Below are 24,107 nucleotides of genomic sequence, written 5' to 3'. Positions count from 1 at the left end.
TAACCAGTTAATTGCTGCGGTGGTAAATTATTCGACGTGTTTACAAAACTGCTTTCTTCTGCGCAGCTATTTATTTTTATGAAGCAATAATACATTTATTTTTTATATACGTATATATTTTTTTATTTTTCTTTATTGTCTCTTTTTTATTTTCCTACATTTTATAATTGTAATTTTTTGTGTCATGTTTAAAATATTATAGTTTTGTTTTCTTTTTCCATAAAATATATATAAAATATATATATATATATTTTTTTTTTATATAAAAAATATATAAAATATATATAAGACACACGAAATAAATCGGCTCGTTTTCGCGCAGATAGATAGATTTCGTGGTTTTTTGTCTTTTTTAATATGCCATAAAATTTAATTTTCGAATTTTCTCGCTTATTAGCGATTTTGCGCTCAGTGCGTTGGCGGCTTCTGCCAACAGGGTGAGGTAACATCTCCCGGCTTGCGTAATAGTGTCATTCCGGAGGAGAAGAGGATGGTCGATCGCGCTGCGCCAGTGTAGCTTTTACGATTTGATCTGCTGGTATCTGCGATGGCATGTCTATCATACACGCGGGAGTGAAAGTGAGGCGCTCCTCGCTTTCGACGGATCCTCTGCAGCATTCACGTCTGCACCCTGCTCGCGTTGTCTCCAGAGGATCGCGCGTCTCGCGGGCGATGTCGTTTAAAGGACAAATCGCGAATTATTTTTTATCCAAATACTTACAAATAATTCCATCAGAAAAAATTAATCGTGTGTGTGAAAAATATATATGTCATAAATTGTATTACAAATATATATATGTAAAACATAAAATATAGAATATTCATAGCAGCCAAAAGTAATTAAAAATGCGTTTAAAGAAATTGAAAATACATAATTTTAATTCTTTTTGTCTTTAAGAAATAATATATATGTATACACTGAAAGTTTTAAAGATTTTTTAGATTACTTACCGAATGCGAAAAAATGTTTTAAATTTAGACAAGAGCAAGTTAATTGATCGATAAAATCAGGTCATTGAATATTGACGACTAGAAAATTTTATAAATATTTCAAAGAATATTAAGAAACTTGTGAAAGGTTGTTCAGGCACAATTATAGCTTCGGTCGGAAAATTAGGTCGAAGGATATTGAAGAGATGAACGAGATCTTTACTCACGTGAAAGGAGGAGAGGAAACTGGGCCCCGCAGTCTCACGCAATCACGATTCAAATTTATTTTTATTTATAAAATTAGACTGAGTGATTCTGAAATAATGATATATAGATTACAGCTAGAAAATTTACAAATTGATTTTATTTATTAACAAATTTATATAAATTAAAATTAAAAAGTAAAAATATTGAAAGTTCAGTCAGAATTAGAAACAACGCACTATTATTTTCCGTATTTTTTGAAACAAATAAAATGTTATTTAATTTTCTTCTCTTTCTTTCTAAAAGATTTTTTTCATAATTTGTGATAGTTTATTAAAATATTTTAATTAAAGATTTTTGAAGAAATATTTAAAACGATGTTTGTTCAGTTGAACTTTATCATAGTGACGCAGAAATGAATATTAACATATGAATGTGGTTTTTTTATGCGCATAAATTGCATAATTAAATTGCCAGTTTTTTTTAAATACACATAAATTTGGACAAGATGTTTTATGCATGAGAAGAGAACTTTACAGAATTCTTTCTGCATTTTTCAGTTACACAATTTTTTACAACAATTACGTAAATTTAATCGAAATAATCATATAAATTTACGAATATATGTTTTTATAAAATATAATTTTTAATGAATACGTGAAATGCATTTCAAAATTGTGACGCGACAATAACATTTGTTCTTAAAACGATAGTATTACATTTTATATAGCTGAATATTCAAATATCAAAATACAATATTTAAATCTCAACAAAATAATACTTGTAATATTTTTGTCGAAACAAACGTAATTGCTTTCATATAAAATATAAAAAATATGCTTCACATTTTTTTTTAAATGATCAATTTTCATGTGTTTCTTGAGAAAAGAAGCTGCCTTTCAAAGAATAAGCTGAAAGAAAGTTCTCTTGCGCAATAACTTTTTCAGATCAATGAAACGAATTGCATCAATCGACTCGTCGAAAGATCGATGCACTCTTTCTGTGACGAACAATTATACATTGCATTATGCCGGTCGTCTAAAAGGAGGCTTGTCGCCGAGTGGCGCGTCGGCGATGAGACGGTGTGGGAGGTGGGAAAAAAGGCGCAGGTGGAGGAGAGTGTCGCGAAAGGTTGTTGACACCTTCCTTCTCGCGCATATATACATTTCTTCGTGCGTTTTGCCTCTCGCGTATCGCGGTACGTGCGCGATGCACCGCGAATGCCAATCAGCTGACTGCTCCTTCAAAAGCGCGCGCGCACGCGAGACTTGCATTCCCTATTTCGCCCACAGATATACAAGATTTTAATGCATCCGTCGTCGCTCCAAGGTCCTCACTTCCGTTCTTCCCATTTTTTCGACGCGATGTATTCGCGTCAAGCACATTCGCGAATGCGAATTTTCTCAAGTAAACCAGCTGATACGATCGCTGACTGAGAATCACAACTAAAGAAATGCGATTGTACGTCGCAAGGTAAATAGTATAAAAGTTATGAAAAAACACATTATTTTAAATTTTAATTTTCAATTTCAGAAATATTATAATTTTATTCTAAAACTTTTATTCAGTTTATTCAATTTTATAGTAATATGTATTTTAATTTTCTTAAATAATATAGCTATAACAAAATCGTGTGAATAGTTTATAGAATTATAGTTAATAGATTTTTTTGCTAGTTTTGTACGATGGTAAATGTCTTTGAAATCAATTGATTTGCCTGATTTCGTTTACCTATGTCTAAAGCAACGTGCTCAGTCAAAATTGACATCATCGGTCATTCGCCCTTCCGAAGAAAGTGCGATTTCGAATTCAATCAGATGTTCCTTTTGTCAATTCAATCTTCTTCCTTTCGTGTGGACTCGCGACTCCTTTTATTCAGCAACGCACCTCTCGAGAGCAGTTTTTTCTCTTCCTTGACGACCTGACGAGACGTTACGTCGCGACTTTTAAATACCGCCTAGTTTTTTGAGGGTCTGGGCCTCGTTGGATTCCGTTTCGCATAAGACAGACGACAGACAGATTGTCTCGAAGATTGGTCACGTTGCTTATATCATTCGTGTATGACAAAGACTGAAGATATTCCAATTACGAAATTTCGTCAAATTGCTATTTTTTTAAATCAATATCGCAACTTGGGAATAAAATGTATTTTTGGGAAAATATTTAAAATATAATTGCGCATTTTTTAAAATATAAGTTCAAAAAGAAATTTTCTAATGTGATTAATGTAGTTGAATTGATATCGTTAATGTCGAAAGATTAAGGAAACGTAAAAGAAAATAATAAGAGCATAAAAAAAAGAAACTGACAATACAATTAAAGAGTATCTCTCTAATCAGTATCGCTAGTGCATCCTGCCGTGAATTTGCAATACATACATATATGCAGTATATACATAGTAATTTTTAGTAGAATCATTGATTCTTTGAACAATGACTTTTTTAGTCAATTTGGATTTTTTTGAAAAAAATATTTAGAAAGATTAATTTTTAATTTCTCTTTTATATTTCTTTGCACTCAAATCTGAAATTAAAAAATATAATTTATTTCAAATTAATTAATTAAATTAATTATAGCCTTTGAAGCTCATTATTTAAGCGAAAAAAATTAACTTCTCAAGAAAATATTTTCGTTAAAGAAAATGATTTCCAAATTAGAGAATCTGTCATTATAGTAAGTTTAAGGCTGTGGGTTACCGTGTATTCGCACGCGAGATGAGTAGTATCATCATATAACTCGTGAAATCGTTAGATCTCATGTGTGGGTAGCGTCGAGACAACATCTTTCAAATGGAAAGGAGGATTTCTTGCGAGATGGATGCATCAACCAGTCGGTCGATCGTGCTGCAATCTCCCTCGTTGCATTCAGAACGGAACCGAGATATCGCCTGTTGTTTTCGGGATCTTCTCGCCTCCTTTCGCCTCTTATTCCTCGCGGATTTTCGTAAGGATAATAACCAGATCTCACTTCCAACATGTAAACCCTCGCTTTTTTCTTTCTAGTAATAATTTATTAAGTATTTCTGAAGAAGAAACAATTATTATATAGAGGAAAAGAATCCTATACAACGCATGATTATATTATTCACGTGTATTAAAATAGATTCATTTATATTTGGATAAATTTGTGTTTTGCGTTGCATCAAAAATATATAAATGTATGAAAAAAATAGAGTCCGAATTAAATAATAATGGAAGAGAAAAAAGCGAGAAGAAATTTGAACAAAATCGTATTACGGATAATACGTAAAAAGACAAGTCTGATTTTTGTTGAAACGAGTCTTCCTCGTTAGGCTCGTTTGTATACTCGATTGGCCATAAATTGTAACTCATTGACGGACACGTCATCATCCGAGGAAGGGGTGGCGTGGGGAAAGGGGCGCAATAATGCGGTGTATTTAGCGGGATTTGTAATGCGCCGTTTTCCGTCGCCCACGTTGCAGCTGCGGCGCGGAAAACGGCCGCCGAGAGAGGAGATGCATGCGAACCGGAATGCGGCATCGAAGCCCAAGGAGAACCACTTCTCGCCGCTGCACCCTACATATATTCGCCGGCTATCTCCTCGATTCACGAGCCTAACTGCAACCGGTCGACCGGTAACGTTGTTGGCCGACGGCTATTCCCGCGAAATCGCGTTCATTTCTGTTTCCTTCCTCCTTCCGTCAGTTTCTTTTCCTAATATTATGTTATCACAAACGTCCGCAGGATTTTTTCCAGGGGCGACATGATAAATATTTTTTAATCTACAAATAAAAAGGCAATAAGAGCTAATTAAGTTCTATACTAGAAATTTATTTGTGAAAAGATTTTTAACATAAAATATTAAATAATAGATAGAAATAAATTCGTTCGACATTTTTATTTGTAGATTAAAATTTTCTAAAGAGCTGTTACAAATTATATTAAACATTTTTTTTTCTTATTACCTTTTTAATTGTTTACATTATTTTGTTATTTTAATATCTAAATCAATTATAAATCAATTCCAGTGTTTATTCCCAAGGAGAGCAAATGCTTAATTTTTTGATTGATTCCAAGAGCAGACTCTTCTTGCTCCTCCATATGTATGTATCAGAAGAATGATTCTTCTCTGTAAATTAATTTGTTGCCAAATAGATTTATCTCATTAATTTTTTCCAAGGGAAGACATAATTAAAAATTTTTTGTTTCCTATTACTTTTTTAATTTTATTATTTTGTTATTTTAATATTTTTATGTTAAATAAATCCCAGTATTTATTCCCAAGGAGAGCAAATGCTTAATTTTTTGATTAATTCCAAGAGGAGACCCTTCTTGCTCCCCCATGTACCTATGTATCAGAAGAATGATTCTTCTCTTTAATAAATGAATTTATTGCTAAATATATTTATCTAATTAATATCCCCCATGTACCTATGTATCAGAAGAATGATTCTTCTCTTTAATAAATGAATTTATTGCTAAATATATTTATCTAATTAATATACGCATATTTAATTCGATTAATATTAATTGCGGGAATTGGAATTTTAAATATAAAAAGAATGTTATTTCGTCATTCACCTTTCTATGTCCGACACGTTTTCCAACAAGCCTGTAATTCCTTCATTCATGACATTTGAAATTAAATGTTTGATCCTTGCATTCGCGGGCCTTCGTTCGCAATGTCGTAAGAAATCGCAGACGTAAGGCCCAGACACGCGCGCGAGCGTTCACGCGCAAGTGAGTTTGCTTTTAATGCACCGACGAGACGAGCCGTTCCTTCCGCGATCGAATGCTGCGCGAAACGCGGCCAAAGATTTTCCAATTTTCTACTTTTCTTTTGCAATTACTCATTAAATTCTGCAATTTCTAATTTAATTCTGCTATATTACTCAATAATTACGGTGGTACACTCAAGTGTAATTCGAAATAGATTCTCTGGAAACTTTATTAGTCTTTCACTTATTTGATTGCTTACTCTTGTAAAAAATGACATTATTTTATACTTATTAACTATTTCCTCGGATGCTAATAACGTTTATTTTATATTTATATGTATATATATATATATATATATTGAAAAATTTATTATTATTGTTAGCACTTTTTCTTGCGTTGCTTTGAAAGGGGACGGAATGTACTTCCTTATACGGTGCATAATAACGTGCAGCTCGCTTGCATGTCCGAAAAAAAATTAAAAGGAAAACCTCGGAAGAAATACAAGCAATGCATTTACCAGGAATACATTTACATAGATGGAGAGGATTATGCATCGCGCCGTTCTTATTTTTGAACGAGTTTCTCGCTTTCTCCATAACGCTACCTTATCGCGATGCTTAGAAATTTCGCCGATGACACGCAAAACTATAACAAATAAGATAAATCTTAGGTATTATAGCTAAAGATTAGCCTTATTTTAATTTAGTTGAACTCTTTCAATTGAACTACTTAATACGCCATTTCTCATTTCTTAATCAGTGTGTTTGCTGTTATCTAAATAAAATTATATATAGATGATCATCTAGATGAAACTTTGGCGTCATCTTATCTTTATATAGATAATAAAAATATATATTATCTATATCTGCTCCTTAGATGAAAAAAAGTATTATCTTTACTAAATTAGCTAGAATAATTTTCAGATAATTTTGGTTTAGAATAGCACATAAAAATATTTAAGCAGTAAAGCGATAAAAATTTATAAATAAAAATATGAATACATATATGTTTTATATCCTTTTTACAATTTATATTTTTTTTATAACTGTTTACGTAAAATTAATATCTAGAAAATTATCTACATGAATCATATATAATTTTATCTTTTATCTAGATATATTTAAAACAAAATCATTTTCATCTTATTTAAGATAAATTTACATATTTTTATTTCATCTTTATCTAACTAATTTCAAAATCATCTAAGCACAACACTGTTCTTAACATTGCACTGTTTTTGTCGAAGCATGGCAAATTTTGTATTTTTGCAATATAAAATTCATTAGATATAAAAATATAAATTTTTCAATACACATATAAGAATATATTTATATCTATATTATATCTACATCTATATTATACTTTTGGTGTATATTTAGAGCGTATAAAATAGACAATTAAAATTTTGTGCAATATTTTTGAACTCTATTTTGATCTCTCGAATTTCGTATATTTTTCTCTATAATTACCGCGAAATTGGGATCACGGTTGTGCAAAGTCGCGAACTATGTATTGCGCGTAAGTAAGTAGTAAGTACTATTTTGGATCAGACTTAGTCGCGAGCCGCGCCCTAAACTATTCGCACTCGTCGTTGACAACAACAACGAAAAGCCGAAGAAAGCAGCCGTCCCGCAGCTGTGCTCGCACGGTGAAAGTCGTCCAAAATGTCATCGGAGTTTAACCTTTCTGCAAATATGTGCGCACGTTCGTTGATAAAGAAAAAAAAGAAAGAAAGAGAGAGAGGGAAAGAACGAGAGACATTGGGCGCGGTATAATCTGCCATTGCATAATTCACCTTCTGGCAATTGAAAAAACGCATTAGGATGATCGACGCCATTTAGGCGAGGCTGCAACCGCAGCCTTGATCGCTCGAAATTTAGGGCAACGGGGCGTTGAAGGCCGCAAAAATGCTAAAATTCAATTCAAAGTTGAATGTCCAATACTATACACAAAGCAAACAAATGTAAATACTTGACAAATACACATCTCGGTACCAAATATTCTTTCTATTTGTCAGTTCTCTAGTCATTGCGAAGACGATATTTTCTTAATTAATATGTTATCTTAATTTAATTACACTTAATTGATTCGTGATACACGCGACGTCTTATATGTGACATAATTGGTTATGCATTTTTTTAAACATTATCGCTTTTACATAAGAATTTTCTTACTCACATTTTTTTTATATTAAATCATGAAGATGTATTAATCTTAGGAAAATTAAAAAAAATCTTAGCTTAAAGTAGAAATCAACTGTATGAAAAGAATTTACTGATTATTTCTTCTATATCACGTTTTCGATATCATTGAAATGCATTATTAAAAGACTGCAGCTTTCTTTCTGGCCGTCGTTCAGATATGTGACATCCTTTCTCGAGTCTAAAATTATACGCATCGAGGACGGTTAAATGCGTTCCGAGAAGTCTGAGAAGATGGCTTTATTCATCGCTGCACAAAGAGCGAAAGAGCCCAGCCCCCAAAGACTTTGCTGACGGGACCCACCTGAGATCTCCCTCCGGTTGTTTTCCCCAAACCGGATTTTCAGGCCGCATTTCGTCCCCTGTTTCGTTTTTTGAACACTTATCTGTCTTGCAAAGTTGCAAAATCTCGAACAAGGTGACCCACTTATATCTTCGATTCAATCAGATTGAAAAAAATTCCCGAAAGGCTTTGATTTCTCGGTTCACGAGTAATTTGTGCAAGAAACAAAATCTTTAGGAAAATTTAAAATGAAATCTTTAGGAAAATTGAAAAATGTAAATTTGACAAGTTCTTGAAATAATCTACAACTCTAACTGAATTGGTGATAAATGTAATGGAATTCTGTATTTAATTTTTCTTTATTCTCTGATTGTGAGTTAGTTAATTTTGCATTCGATCCATGCACATAGTATTTTACTGAATGAAATAAATCGATAGTAGAAAACAATGTATTTTAAAGCAGCAGTTGAAAATTTATAGATGACATTTTTTTACTTATATGACTTTTGCATATTAAGTAATAATAAATCAATAACAAAAATTAATGTATTTTAAAGACTATTCGATTAATTACTTTAATTAAAATATTTAATATTCACAAACAATTTTTGATATTATTGTTAAAGTTTAAAAGGCAATAAGAATTGATTATATAATTTCTCATAAGAAATTTTTTGTACAAAATTTCTCGTAAGAAATTATATAACTAATAAAAAGTAATAATATAAGAGAAGAAGAGTCATAATTGAAGAGAAACACATATGTTCTATACATTCGAAACTTAAACATACGTTCGATAATTCTATCTTAAAGCTATCTCACTAGGATCTTTCACTAGATCACCTTTCGCGCTTAATTTTTTCTCGCAACGAAACTCGCGGATCTATATGAAGATGTATAACCGAGTGTATTGCAATAGAAATAATACACGTTCTCTTTCTCTTGGGTGCAGTCGACCTGCGGGAAAAGTATAACGAGAGAGAGACAGGGACATAAAGTGACAGGTCGAAGAATTCGAGTCACACCTAGAGGACCTTCCCTGTCGATGCGAAAAAATGGTGGAACGCGATGACGAAACGTAAGCCGAGAATTCCTCCTCCGGGTTCCTCCTCCGTATTTTCTTCGTCCTCGATAATTATATTGTATAATTTTATATTGTTGATCTCTTACTCTCTCAAGATAAATTTCTTTAATATTTAATATCTAAAGAATTTTAAGTTCTCTGTGTAAGGAATAATTATAAAAAAAAATATCATATTTATATCGTGGATTTATATACATTTTTCAATTATTACTCGAATGAAGCACACTTGCAATAAATCGTTTGTGACACATACACACGAATACCACTTGTGATTTCGTTATACAATATTTAAACGTAAAACTTTCTGAAAGACAGTAAGTCTCGTTCGTATATACACGTTATGAAACTTTTCACCGACGCATCGTTTCACGACATTTCATGAATGTCTCGCGGATTTAATATATTCTCATTACATTAATCTTTGCATAACGATAACGTAATGAGATATTTCGACGGCGTCATGTGTTACCTGCCTAACGGGAACTTGCATAATATTCTATTTATTGCACCGATTACAACGCGTATATAAATAGAATAAAGTCTTTGACTGCGAAATGCGTTCGACTCGCACAATTCGCCATTATCGTCATAGATGTGAAAAGGTCCGAGCGGAAAGGTCACTGAGACCTTTCGTTGAAATTGTTCGCTAATCGGTTCGCTTATACGTAATCGCGAAAGGAAAGCATCCGCGACAAAATTAGTCCTGTCTGGAAAATTCATAACTTCGTTTATTATTTTCGTTTCTTTTTCATTTTTGTAATAATGTGAATTGCAAGGTACTTGTAATACCTTGTAATTTATAGTTATAAAAAATTTATTAATGCAGTCTAATTGGCAACTTTAGATTCTAAAATGACGATGAAGAGGATTGAAAAATGTGAGATTCGTAAAACGGCAAACTTTATTTTAGCTGAAATATTGCATGACTCGAGTTAACATTTAACCGTGTGCCGCTTTGTCACCGAAAGGACATTGTCCTTTGACACTCATTAAGATGAGAGAAAGGCGATTCCTTGGTGACGGAAATTTCGTAACGATGCACTCTAATTTTCCAGCAGATTTAATTTAACTATCAAAATATTATGACTTTATAATTTATTAAATTTTATCGAAAAGTCTTACTCCTTTTTTATTTACAATATTTTCTAATTAATTATTTACATTTTCTACTAATATAAATATTGAAAATCGCACTTATATAATTATCCTTATACAGTATATTTATGCATCGGTATTTTCAAATTTTTATTTTTCAAAAAATTAAATATCTTAGAAACATTTCAGTTTTTTAAATTTTTTACAGGTTTCTGAATGTTTATACAGAGTGTCTAGCCGTTCTTGAAATCCTGGAAATTCTTGAAATATTCTGGAATTTTGTTTTTCCTTTAAAAATCCTGGAAATGTACTTGAATTTTTCGAAGATTTTTTTGATTTCTTTGTTGGTTCTAAATATTTAGCTAAAAAATTCAGCTGAGAATTCGAGTAAAAAATGTTTAATCTTACTTCATAAATAATATAATATATTTTTTATTTACGGAATTCAAAATGTGTTATGCATAAATTGTTTGTACACGGCGAGAATTTTTTCTTATAAGTTACCCTGAAAATCATGATAATTGTGGAATGAAATTTTATAAGAATTCTCTGATTAAATATTCAAAAACCGCGATAAAAAATATTAATATTTTAATGTGGTAGATATTAATATTTTTTATTACGATAAATATTAATCAGAGAAACTCTTATAAAATTCTTCGAATATCATATTGTTCTACGATTACTATGATTTTCAGGGTAAATTTTAAGAGACAATTTTCTCTGTGTAGATTTTAAAAATTTGAAATATAATATAATATAAAAAATATTATATGGAATATTTGTAACGCATATATATTAATTTTCATTAACGTGCAATTTATATCGACTTGATAAAAAAAAAATAAAATTTTCAGTTCCTTTTACATATTTATCATACAAGGTATCCCATAGGAAATTGCTGAAACTAATTTTTCATTACTTTTTTTCAATAAAATAAACTGATCTACAAACATTTTATTTATATTTATTAAAAACTGCAAACTTTCCTCTTTTTAACACAATTTTTGTTTTCTCAAAACTGCATGCATTGAAAGATGACAGCTGATTAGTTTCAGCAATTTCCTATGAGACACCCTGTACTATTCGAAAATCGTGCAAATTTCCTTGAAATGTCCTGGAAATGTTAAATGACATTTTCAAGTACTGGACACCCTGTTATATTTCGAATGTAAAGAAAATACATTTGTTCGCGCGTAATAAACGGCGGCAGAGATTGACACGCGTTTGCATAGCACGTGGTAGCCCCGAGCGGAAGGCGTTCATCGTTGATCTTTCACGCGTGCCTAATCGCAGGGCTCGTTGACGGCAAGTTTTTCTGGAAAGGTCGAGGCCGTACAGCTCGCGCGGCCAGCTCGCAAATACCTTCCTTTCTAGACTGAACGGACCTTCCGTAATACAGGAATTATCTCTTTCTCCTTCTTTCCTTCCCGTTGCCGCAAATTATTATTGCAATCATTTCGCGAATGTGAACGTTCTTACCTTATTTGCTTTACATTTTATTGCTTCTTTCGCGATATAGGATAAGTACTTATTTCAAATAGGTTTTATGCGTCGAAAGGTAGAAACATGCAAGAATTAACTTTAAATATCTGTGTTTAAGTATAGCTACATTTTGTATTTTTCATTTTTCGTCCATCATGTTTGAAATCGAGCGTTCTTTCGATCTCTCGCAGAATCGCAAATATACACGGGTGTGGCAGGAGGAAAGCGGCATGAAAGCAACGGGAAAGTGATATCTTTTCGCCGTCCCGTTTAGAACTCATTTTCTCGGTTACTCTTAAATTTTGAAGAAAATATATACCTATAATATTTCAATATTTAATATTTTGTAATATTTTCATATTATAAAATATATTTCAGTATTTGAGAATGAAATCGACTTATGTCGAATGTTTAAATAACAATATGATATTAATTATCTATTTTTACTCATTACAAAAAAATTTCTTTAATTTATAAGTAATAACACGGAAGAATTCTGAGAAATATTTACTTTTTCTTTCCATGTTTACTCGTTTTATATTTTTGAAGAACTGATGGTTACTTTCGCCATTCTCATTAGGGATAGCGATTTTTATCAAAGTTTTTTAAATTATAATGCTTTAATTGAATTACTGGCGTTCGTTGGCCGTTTATGTATTCGATGACTTCCCCACTTCGTCACAATCGATTCTCCATGCTTTTCACATTTCACCGGGACCTTTTGCCGCTTCACATATCCCCTCAACGTAACACACACGTCGCGTATTATTACGTAATTATCAAGTTTTGCGCCACCGAGTTCGAGTGAAACGTACGAGCCTCTACTTTCGATGTCCGATCATCCGTTTCTAAACGATTTCACGAATTTTGATTGGGTCAAAATCATCCTGCTTAATTAAAAATGTTTTTTGTAAAAAAAGATTAGATATTAATGACACAATTTTTATTTAATAACAAAATACTTTTAACTTTAACTTTCTGCGAAATTCTTTAAGCGTAGAAGTATTTGACGACAAAAATCTCGCAATTATTATTTATATATTTACATGATTGACGTATAATCTTGAGACAGTTATATAATCATTATGTTACAGCTTTATGGCGTTGCCATTATATAATATCATCGCGTGATTACATGGGCATTTGTTTATATAATTGTTACACAGTAACTTGAATACATATATATGTTTCAATTTTATAACTCATTAATTGTAAGTATATTGTGATACACGTGTATGTGTGAGTGCGTGTGTGTATGGATATTGAAAAAATATTATAACATATCTGTCTGAAAGTTTCTTCTTCCGTTTCTTTTTTGTTGTTTCCTTTTTTATTGACAACAAATTTTTCATCGATGCTTCTGCGCGATCAAGCACAAAATTCCGATTGTGAAAAAAGACCTTAAAAAGACCGCTGCGATTATAGTCCTCTCTTTGACGTGCCATCTTTTTTTTCGACAATGCGCCATTGAGAGGAGAGAAGAGAAATTGATCACGCAATAAATACTACTTTGAAGCATATTGATTGTAACATCAACTGCTTTATTTTATTTTGCTAGAAATATTGTTAAATGAAATTAATACTTTAATTACTATCTACTTACTAAATTAACTAGATATTTACTAAATGTTATTAATTAAACTATTAATTATTATTAAATAAAATTATAATATATATATAGATATAATGAGGTGTGTGTGTATGTATGTGTGCAAAATTAATTAACTGCTGATATCAATTAAAAATTCAAATTGATACATCTTCAGCTTTGCAATTTATTATATTGCTTCAAGAATTCCTATTTTTCTTCTCAATCATTTGAAGTCTTTGACATTAAAATCTTTGATGAAAATTCGATAAGCTGTCGCGACATTGGAATTTTTAAAACTCAATTGGAAAATGTTTTATTATTTTAAAAGATTCGATTTTTTAAAAATTTATATTTATATAAAATATCTTTATATCATGAGTTTCCAAAGCGAAGACTGCATCGCTTGGATAAGCGTGATGTCGAAGTAATATATTAAACATATATTGTAGATTTATCGAATTTATCTATTAAATTATACATGCTCTTTAATTCTCGATTCATAATCATCGGCATTATTATTGATGATGTACATTAATAATCATATAACATGAAATAACGTTGAGATTAGTAGTATTTATCTTTATGAAGGCGTGAAAATTAGGACGAGCTACTCGACGTGAAAAACGCGTATAGTCACGATCTAATAAATCTGTTAAACGGCGCAGAAGATCGCTTACCAGATTGTCAGAAAAAATTCAAGAATATAATGTCTTGGCGCACTCGATCTCTCTAGAACAGTAGAAAAAATGCGTGTGTTCCAGTTACGTGCCGATATGTCGAGCAGTGGGAGCTCGTCGGCCATTTTAACGCTGCCACGGAGTGTCAAACGTACGTGTGCGATGTATTCTGTAACGAAACATTTCTCTTCGTGAATTGATCACGCTCTAATTCCTCATAATGATCTTCTTTGATCGCTAGAAACGCACCCCTCCGATCTTCCCTCTCGTTCATCGTTCTCTTCGATTCCGCTCTCCTCGTCCTTCGAGTGACCTGGAGAACGTGGAGAACGCGTGCTGCAATCTGGTGACTTTGATATAAACCGTCAGAATTGCATGATTTTTGCGAACAATTTACCATCGATGGCAATTTTCCATAAAAAGAATTTCTCGGCGAGACTCTTTTAATTTTAGCGATTTTAATTTTATGTATTTATTTTAGCTTCGATCAAAACTTGATTTTCTATTATTAAGTATCTTAAATTTAAAAATCAGAAATTTTTTATTTACTTATATTTATTTAAGCATTGAATATAGGATAATTGGGATTAAAATATAAAAAATATATATGACAGAGACTATTGTGGGTTTAATCAAAAGTTATACTTTAATAACTTTACTTAAAGGAGTAAGAAGTGAATGCAAAAATTGCAGAGATACTAAATATCATTAATGATTTATTTATATATTTATTTATTTAGTTTATATTAGACGCTTCTTATCCTTAAGAAATTGCTTATTGATCATTTTCCTCGGCTACTGCTGCTTGAACTCGGATTTTTAATTGAATATTGCACTGATAGAAAATAGTTGACATGCTGTTTTAGTAAAAATGCTATACTTTATTGAAGTACGCATCCTTAGCGCGCATTCTAAAGAGCTCGTTCATTAGCTGAAACAAAGAGAAACATATTTTCTTAATTGATATCAATGTGTAAAATATCTATATATATAACATATATATTTAATTAATATACTACGACAGTCGTTATATGTAAAGTATTTGAATATACCTATAATACGTAAAAAAGAGTGCTCATACCATTTGGCAATGCTGAAAGGCTTGCAGGAATCTGACGGCTTATCATATGAGAAGCCCGTTGAACATCTCACTATCTGAGGCTTATTATTCCTGCAAACTATAACGTTGGTGCAGGCATCATTGAGTCTATGCACGTCATCGTTGTTACACGTGGCGTTCATCAATTCGCTTGGAATCACCTGGAACAGAGTCCACGGGTTCACCAGACTGGGTGTTTCCGTTGCGACATGCATGGGCTGATTATCTAATAATTGATTATCGAGCGAAATTGCTTCCTGTTTGTGTTCTTTGTTGATCTCCAACTGAGGTGCTTGCGATCGCGGAAGCCAGGGATCAGCCTCGATCTTGCTTAACCAAGGATTCCCGGAATAAGAGGGTGATGGTGGATAAGGTTGATAGATCGGTGGTTGAGGATTCATTGGTTGAGGATAAGTTGGTGGTTGTGGGGGATAAATAGGCGGTTGAGAGGGATAAACAGGTGGTTGAGAGGGATAAATAGGTGGTTGAGAGGGATAAACAGGTGGTTGAGAGGGATAAACAGGTGGTTGAGAGGGATAAGTGGGTGGTTGTGAAGGGTTGGTGGGAGGAGGTTGCGAAGCTTGAGTTGGTGGTTGCGAAGGTAGAGTTGGTGGCTGTGAAGGTAGAGTTGGTGGTTGTGAAGGTAGAGTCGGTGGCTGCGAAGGTAGAGTCGGTGGTTGCGAAGGTAGAGTCGGTGGTTGCGAAGGTAGAGTCGGTGGTTGCGAAGGTAGAGTCGGTGGTCGTGAAGGTCGAGTCGGCGGTTGCGAAGGTCGAGTTGGCGGTTGCGTAGGCTTCGGTGGTTGCGGCGTGGCTAAGCCTTTGCAGTCCACGTTGTTTAAATAATCGCAAACATTCAATAGCTGCCAGATAAAATTATAATTATGATATATTTTAGTTATTTTTCCCTTGATAAAAATAGATTTGTTACATAGGTATTTATAATAATTTTATATATAATTTTCTATAAATACATATTTGTATGAAATATATTTTAGTAATCTTTATTTTATAATTTTCGTCGCATTTTCTAATTAAACTACTTTTTAGAAATTGATGTAGCAGAAAGTATAAAGAATGCAGAAATAAAATCAAAATATTAGATTTTTTTGATTAAACAAAATTTTAAAAATATTTTTTTATTTTTATACTGTTATATTTTGAAAATATCTAAAATGAGAAAATTTATAACTTATATACGTATAATATTAATGTGTTAAAAGATAAATGGTATGATATTTAGACGGTTATTATAATGTCAAAATAATCATAAAAATCTAGAACTCATATTCAGCTTATAGCTATTTTTTTTAGCAACATATTTTATGTTAAATAATTTCTCGTAATGTTTTAGTATAAATAAAATTAATCAGATTTTTTTTCGAGATTATTATTTTAAGCAGCATGTCACAGTGTTATTTCGCTACTTAAAATTCCGCGTGTTCACGTCGCATTATTTAGCATGTATTCTTACGTCATTGTAGACCAGACTTGGAGGACAGCAGAATTTGATGGGTTTGCCCGTAACGCACACGTAGAATTCCGAACAGTTGGTCGAGCTTCTATAACGTCCGTTTAGATCCGGACAACGTTTCGATCCCGCTGGCAATGGTGGTTCTGTCAAATAATCGAATTATTTCTTTACTTCTCCAATTATTATTATTATTAATTTAATTTTCTTCTTTCTTTCTTTTTTTTTCAATTATAGCATTTAAATAAATTACAAAAGCCATCACTATAGATTTTTTAGCAAGGGCATTAAAAAATTTGATCTAATATATCTAAATTATTATTACGTCATACTGATATTTTTTCCCAATTTTTTATTTTTCGCAAATAATTCTACTCTGAGAAAAAGACAATCAAAATTAACGGGTTGAAAGTCCTTCGTGATAATTATCGCACTTACGTTGCGTGGCGGGCGGTCGATCGCCGCATTTGACGTTGATAGGGAAGTCGCAGTAACCGGCGGCATCGTTGAAGAGTAAACCTTTCGGACAGGTCTGTTCGATCACGACGTCGTCCCAGCAATTCAAATAATTAGCACAGCTTTTCGGACTCGAGTACTGACCTCGCGAGGCCAGGCAGCCCGGTGGAAGATTATGCGGCGGCGATGTCGGCGCCGGTGTCGAGATAGGACTCGGAAGTTCATTTGTGTCACCCGGATTGATCGGAAGTCCCGGATATTGCCTGGGTTCGTTATGATTTACCGAGACATTCTTCCAGATCTCTGAACGGCTGTCTAGTTTCTGGATGTCAAAATTATCCCACAGAGTCTCTAATTCTGAAATTTCATATGGCGCGTGAAATTTGTTTAACGACAGTCTGATATAAAAATATATTTGTTTGTGCGCGAGATAAGAATTCAAAGTTGGAGATAATTAATAATAAATAGTCATTTGAATAATTTTGTAAAATATGAGGATAGTAAAGAAACAAGAAAATATAATAATTTGTAAACAGTACTAAATAGTTAAATAGTTCAAAATGTTATCGTAATTAATTCTGCAAGTAGCACAAATATATATAATTCATATATATATATTCATATTTTTTTACAAATATTCATATTTTTACAAATATATTTTTATATATGCACAAACAAATATAACCACATATACACTCTGAAAAATTAGAGACATTATATTAATGTTACGTTATCGTTATCACAGTTACGGAAGCTCTCGCGCAACTCGAGACCTTCGATTCTGAAACCGTCAGCACTGACCTTCGGGCTGTTCGGCGAAGGCGAACTGTCTACCGATGAACGACGCCGGCGTCGTCTTCACCACCGACGCCGTCGTGGATCTGACTCTCCTCCTGGCCGCGTTAACGATTCCTAGAGTAAGGAGCACAACGACTAAAGTCACGTTCACTTTCATCTTTCTCGCGGTATTATATTCTTTCTCTGTTGCACCGACGACAGTTGCGAGGGGTCGGTACCCTCCACCCAGGATAAAGGAATACTTTTCGCGAAAATGATTTCTTCCGACTTTGGATCTTCCTCGCGGATGTCGAAGGGTAATCGATTACTGACAATCGACCGCGCGAGTCCTGACGCTCGATGGAGTCCCGATGCTGGATGGGCTGGACCTGGTCGCTTCCAGGGCCTTACATAGGGCAACCCCCACCGCTGCCAACACTCTGTAGGGTTCGTAGGACCTCAATTACAAGGTGGTGCCGCCGCGTAGGACCCTCTTCTTGTTGCTCAGGAAGTGCTCGCAACCGTTGCTTTCGCACATCCTTCGTTCCTCCTTCTCTTCGTATCTCATCCCTTCTCTGCTTCTTATTCGAGAACTCCCCATTGGACGAGATTTAGGATGCACCCGAAGGATGCATGCACACGAGCGATGATCATTCGTCCTGTCCCCGGAGCTGTTTTTTTTTTTTTTCGTTGGTCCTTGCGGGTAGGATAGGTGCTGGATATTGTTACCGGAATTTAGGACTTTAACCCTTCCAGGTTGGCTGTTTAATTCATTAAACATGCATTCCAAAAGCTTGGCCGAGGTTTTAAAAAGTCTTCGTCTGTGACATTGTCACGGTGGTTTTGACAGTATTAAGAATAGCTCGATAGCTTGCTGTCATCTTTTTCTTATTAATCTTATTTCTTGGAAAATGAAGAAGAAACGGATATTAAACAGGAGATCTTGCGGATACAATTTTAGGACTTCTCATTATGTCGACTTACTAAGGCTAACTCATTTGTCTTATTCTATCTTTTTTCTATAAATTGATTTTGATTTTTGAAACTTTATTTAGCAATGAATATATTATCATCACTTTCCAAATACCTTTTCATCGTTGACAAAAATATCTCAAGGATTTCATGATTTAATATTTAATTGATTTATCATATAGATATATGCAAATTATATATTTAGGAAAAATAATACTAAAAAGTCAGGAAAAAAATGAATTTCTGGTTTTGGAAAATCTGAAAAAGTAGGAAATTTTTTTCATCGTTGACAAAAATATCTTAAGGATTTCATGATTTAATATTTAATTGATTTATCATACAGATATATGCAAATTATAAATTTAGGAAAAATAATACTAAAAAGTCAGGAAAAAAAATGAATTTCTGGTTTTGGAAAATCTGAAGAAGTAGGAAATTTTTTTCATTGAGTCTGCTGGACACCCTGATAATTATTGAATAATATAATGTGGTTGGTTTCTATGTAAAAAATCAATCACGCGAATTAGTTTCTGCGAGATTCTCTATGTGACCAAGCATCTTGTCGCTCGGAAGAGACGTGGAAAAAATTCCACACCTGCGAGATTCGCAGGACGGAGAAAAAAGAAGGGATGAGGCGCACCGGTATGCAAAAGGTGGACGCACTCTCGAGAGGACTCGTTACGCACTCGTTACCGAAAGTGTTCCGCGAGTGGGTCCTGCGTATGGATGCCGCGTGGCATGCAGGAAGTCGCCATCGTCCTCCTCGGGAGGGCTCATCGTCCTTTTTATTATCGCTTGGATAAGAGATTCGGCGGATTCGGCAATAAGGAAGAATCCGGTCGAACGGCGAGAACGGCGGATGAAAAAAGGAATGGGTAAAAAGCTGATCGCGTCCACGTAATCCTGGAATCCGTCGAGTTCTCGAATCTCCTTCTGCCTGTGAATTTCACGTTGTATTTCCTGAGTCACGCGCGATGACCTCGCCGTTGCCTTCTTCAACATGTCAGTGAGATCTGCGATATTTAAGGACTCATAGTATCACGTAATCGTCCCTATCTTTTTTGCATACATAATATCGAGACTTTTGCAAGATTGGAAAAGAATTAAGTGTCTTGTGTGCTTTTAATCTGGCTTAAATATTGATGGATTTTTAATCGTCTTATGCTTCGATTAGAATATTATTTTATTTTATGAGCGACAGATATATATTAATATTAATTGAATACAATATTAACTTTAGTCAAATTCAAGTTTCAAAATTTAACAATAATCAAATATATCGTAACTATTTTCAGACAATTCAAAAATTAAATATATATGTAAAAGAAGATCTTTAATCTCCTTGCGTTATATCAATCTTTAATGCTAACAAAATCTTAATTATGATACTTGTACATATAGGTAGACTAATAATAATTATTATTCTGACTAATAATAATTCAGTTAGAATATATATAATTTAATTTATTAAAAAACAGAAAATATTATTGCGACTTAATTTTTAATTAAATTAACAAATTTACATTTTCGTTTTTTTTTATTTTTGGGATATTTTTTCCTCATGTACTTGACTTATCACGAAATGATTTATACATGAAATGCTAAAACAATTTTATAAATTATTTAAAAAGATGCATTTAATTGATAAATTATCGTTCAGTAATTTTTGAAATTGATAAAATTTAAATAAGAATCTAAATTTTCTCACGATAGAGTTACTCCTAGAGACATACGACCTTGCGATCAAAGTCACACGAGAATGATACCTAATATAATCCTTCGTCTAATTCTGGCAGAGCTGATATTTACATCGCGCGTTCAACGAAGCGGTCACTTCTTCGGTTTTTGTTGTCTTCATTGTTCGCGTCCAGTCGAGTTCTCGTCGTTGTTTTATCTCGAGCGGTAGTTTGGTTCAATATTAAACCGCAGGTCCACAGATTATAGGGGGATCTAAGATGGAATGTCGACAGGAGAGAGAAATGAGGCGGGAATTCCCGTCTGCTGAATCGCGAAAGTGATTCAAATAAAAGAAGAAATAATTAATCCTTAACTAGACCATTGTGAAAAATGCAATGGACCGAATCATAAATTGCAAAACAAAATAAATCATCAATTGTGAAAGTATTTTATTAAATTACTATCTATTCTCTAATTTAAATTTAATTCTCTTTTAATCATAATAATTATATTTAATAATAATAATATCATACAATAATAACAATTATTTTATTATTACAAAATATAATTCATCTGTGCTTTAGTTAATATGTTATTATCATCTGAAAATTATTTTTATTCTCGTCGAATGTTACGACCAGCGTAACATTGTTTTTCGTGTGCGATGTGGTGAATCGAATATTAAATCACTTCAACTAAATTTAAAGTCGTTTACACAGCACGCCACTTAGTTAAGTTCAAATACAAGGGCGATATATTTGCTGAGAACATGCGTACGCGCTTTCTTTGCTCTAAGTTTTTTTTAGCATTAAAAAGGTATAAGAGATTTCTCATATTTGCATTACAATTTTTTTTATTTATTTAAATTATTGTTTTTATATATTTTTGTTTCTACAAATGTTATATATTTCTATTTATTTAATTGAAAAATCTTTATTGTAAAAAAATTAACAAACATTTATCACTGTGTTTAACTTTAAAATTAAATTTATTTAACAGATATCAAATAATGATTTATTGAATGCATTTAACGTGATAAAGTATTGCGAAAAATTTCTATTTTTAAAATGTCTCGTGTTGAAATATAGATCTCGGCCCAGCAGGGAACAACTAAATTTAGGTTCTCTGAAAGCAGGATGATTATAATATGTATAAATAGGAGCAAATTTGGTGAATGCTCTAACATAGATATAGGCAAGAGAATGTTGGAAATATTATCTCCCGTTGCTTATAAAATTGATGGATTTTGATGTTTAATTACAATACAAAATTTCAATTTATTATTAATACAAATAGAAATATGTGAGAGAGATCTATATCACATTAATTAATGTAACAAAACTAATATATTTTAATATTAATTTTCTGGTTTGACTAAATTTGCCTAATAGGAAACACTTTATCCGTTCCAAACGTACTTCAATAAATTCAAATATAATTATAAGAAATTTTTGACGCTGCAATATTTGTTTAAAAAATAGCAAAAATAAATATTTTTTTAGAATTTTTCTTAAAGCTTCGAGTGTCGAATTGAATTAAAGCTTTGTTTCGTTTGTGTCGAATGCAGTTTGTGCAATAAAACTCGAAAAATAGGTTGGGAAACACGGGTATTAAAATAGGAAACATCCGAAATAATGTTGAAAATGCAGGCGTTGACACACAGAATACATCTGTCTGACATAGGTGGTCTTTTACTACTCTTACGCGTTCATAATTCAGCGCTCAGTGATAGAGCGCAACCCGGAGGATTACAAGCACTTAGCGCAATCGTCTGGCGATAACTGCTTTAAACGGTGTTATTGCTATCGAAGTAAAACGCATGCTGGCCAATCGTTCACGCGATTACGCCGAATAATTTTTGTAATTCTTTACGGACTTTTTTGCGATAATTTGGATAATGACGAGTAAATGTCTTACACAATTATCATTAGATTTCAAATCCCATTAAGCAGCATATTTTCGAAGATTTTAGAATACATATATAATTACATATATACTATGCATATATAATATTATATATTTTATATATGTATACATAATATGTATGTACATATATTGTACATACGCACAACCAAGAAAAATATTTTTCAATCAAAATATTTAAAGTTAATGTTTAATTTTTTTTGTATACAAAAAGTGTATAATTAAATTTCTATATAATTGATGCAGAGATTAAAAGACATATTATGCTAAAACTGTGATATATTTTTAGTATTAATTGGTTTAATCGATAAGTAAATTTTACTGAGAAGATCAGTTTGAAATATATGCAATAGATAGTAAATGAAGGATTGAAGGGAATGATTTTAAGGGATCGAAATGAGAGAAAAACACAGAGGCAATTTGGGAAGATCGTTTATTCTTTCCCTCGTAACCAGTTTTTCTGACTAATGTCGGGGCACAATAACGTCAAAATCTGTTCGGGGCCCGAGGGCCAAATTTGCATAAATAACACAAGTGGTCAAAAACGAATAACGCGTTGCAGGATTGAAGATAAATATCGCCCGTAGGTGGGATTTAAGTAATAAATCCGCATAGCTCTCATTATTTTTCTATATGAAATCTGCGTATAAAAATTACTTCAAAATCTTAATTTAATAGATTTATGTGATTTATTAAGTATTATCTTTTAATTTGTTTTTTTATGTAATTTATCACATTTTTTATATACTTTTTAATTACGTAAAAAGTGTATTAATTGCTATAATTTTTAAATTATATGAGAAATTTTTTTAGAGACACGCGATTTATTTCGGCTTCTTTTCAGTTCGCAAATTTTGTTTTTGATACGTCTTGTATTGAAACGGCCTTTTATTTTGCGTTTAGATATGTGTACCTCGCGAAGATTGTCGACGAAAAATCGGCTCGTTAGAAGTATCTCTTTTAATTGCGATACGTGCTCAGAAGATATACGATCGAATAACGATACATGTAGACTATTGGCGGTGATGTAGAATGCACATTCTAAAATACGCATTACATCGTCACAGCATAGGTATAAATTTAAGTAAATATATTGCATCTAAAAGTATCTTAGAAAAGTTGCACGATTTTATTTTAAAATTAAAATCTACAATATAATTCTTTCAATAGCAATAATTTATGTTATTTCTTCTCTTTCGATGAAATATATTTTTCGAATAAATCAATTTATGCAATATATAATATGGTGAAATTTTTGGAATTAACTTCTCGTTATCAAAAATCATGATCTTGTATTAAGTACTTTGTAAATTTCTAAATTTAATCTTTGCAATGTTATACATAAATAACAATAATTTTTTCCATCTTCACTCGTGACATGAAATATTTTTAGAACAGGTCAATCTCACATAACTTAAGAAAACATATTTTGCAATAATTGAAAATGTACGTATATCTGTATAAGTTATTCAAGAATAATCAGTGTCCCACGTAACTCCCGATACG

At 32.4% G+C, this 24,107-nt stretch overlaps 2 protein-coding genes across 2 annotated transcripts in view; one reads left to right on the top strand and one right to left on the bottom strand.

Moving 5' to 3' along the window:
• The window catches only part of LOC114928736 (uncharacterized), a 99,259-nt gene that overhangs the window by 19,470 nt on the left and 55,682 nt on the right, over positions 1-24,107 (top strand).
• Positions 15,025-18,207, bottom strand: LOC114928678 (uncharacterized). Its single transcript, XM_029299944.2, has 5 exons — positions 18,054-18,207; positions 17,235-17,609; positions 16,800-16,942; positions 15,311-16,188; positions 15,025-15,160 (listed from the first exon to the last, which is right to left on the bottom strand). Exons 1-5 carry the CDS (start codon positions 18,205-18,207, stop codon positions 15,157-15,159), a joined length of 1,554 nt encoding a protein of 517 aa, XP_029155777.1. The 3' UTR covers positions 15,025-15,156.

The sequence above is a fragment of the Nylanderia fulva genome, unplaced genomic scaffold, assembly GCF_048542155.1.
Source record: "Nylanderia fulva isolate GAGA-0341 unplaced genomic scaffold, ASM4854215v1 Scaffold22, whole genome shotgun sequence".
Taxonomy (NCBI): Eukaryota; Metazoa; Arthropoda; class Insecta; order Hymenoptera; family Formicidae; genus Nylanderia; species Nylanderia fulva.
This window is presented reverse-complemented; position numbering and strand designations above follow the sequence as displayed.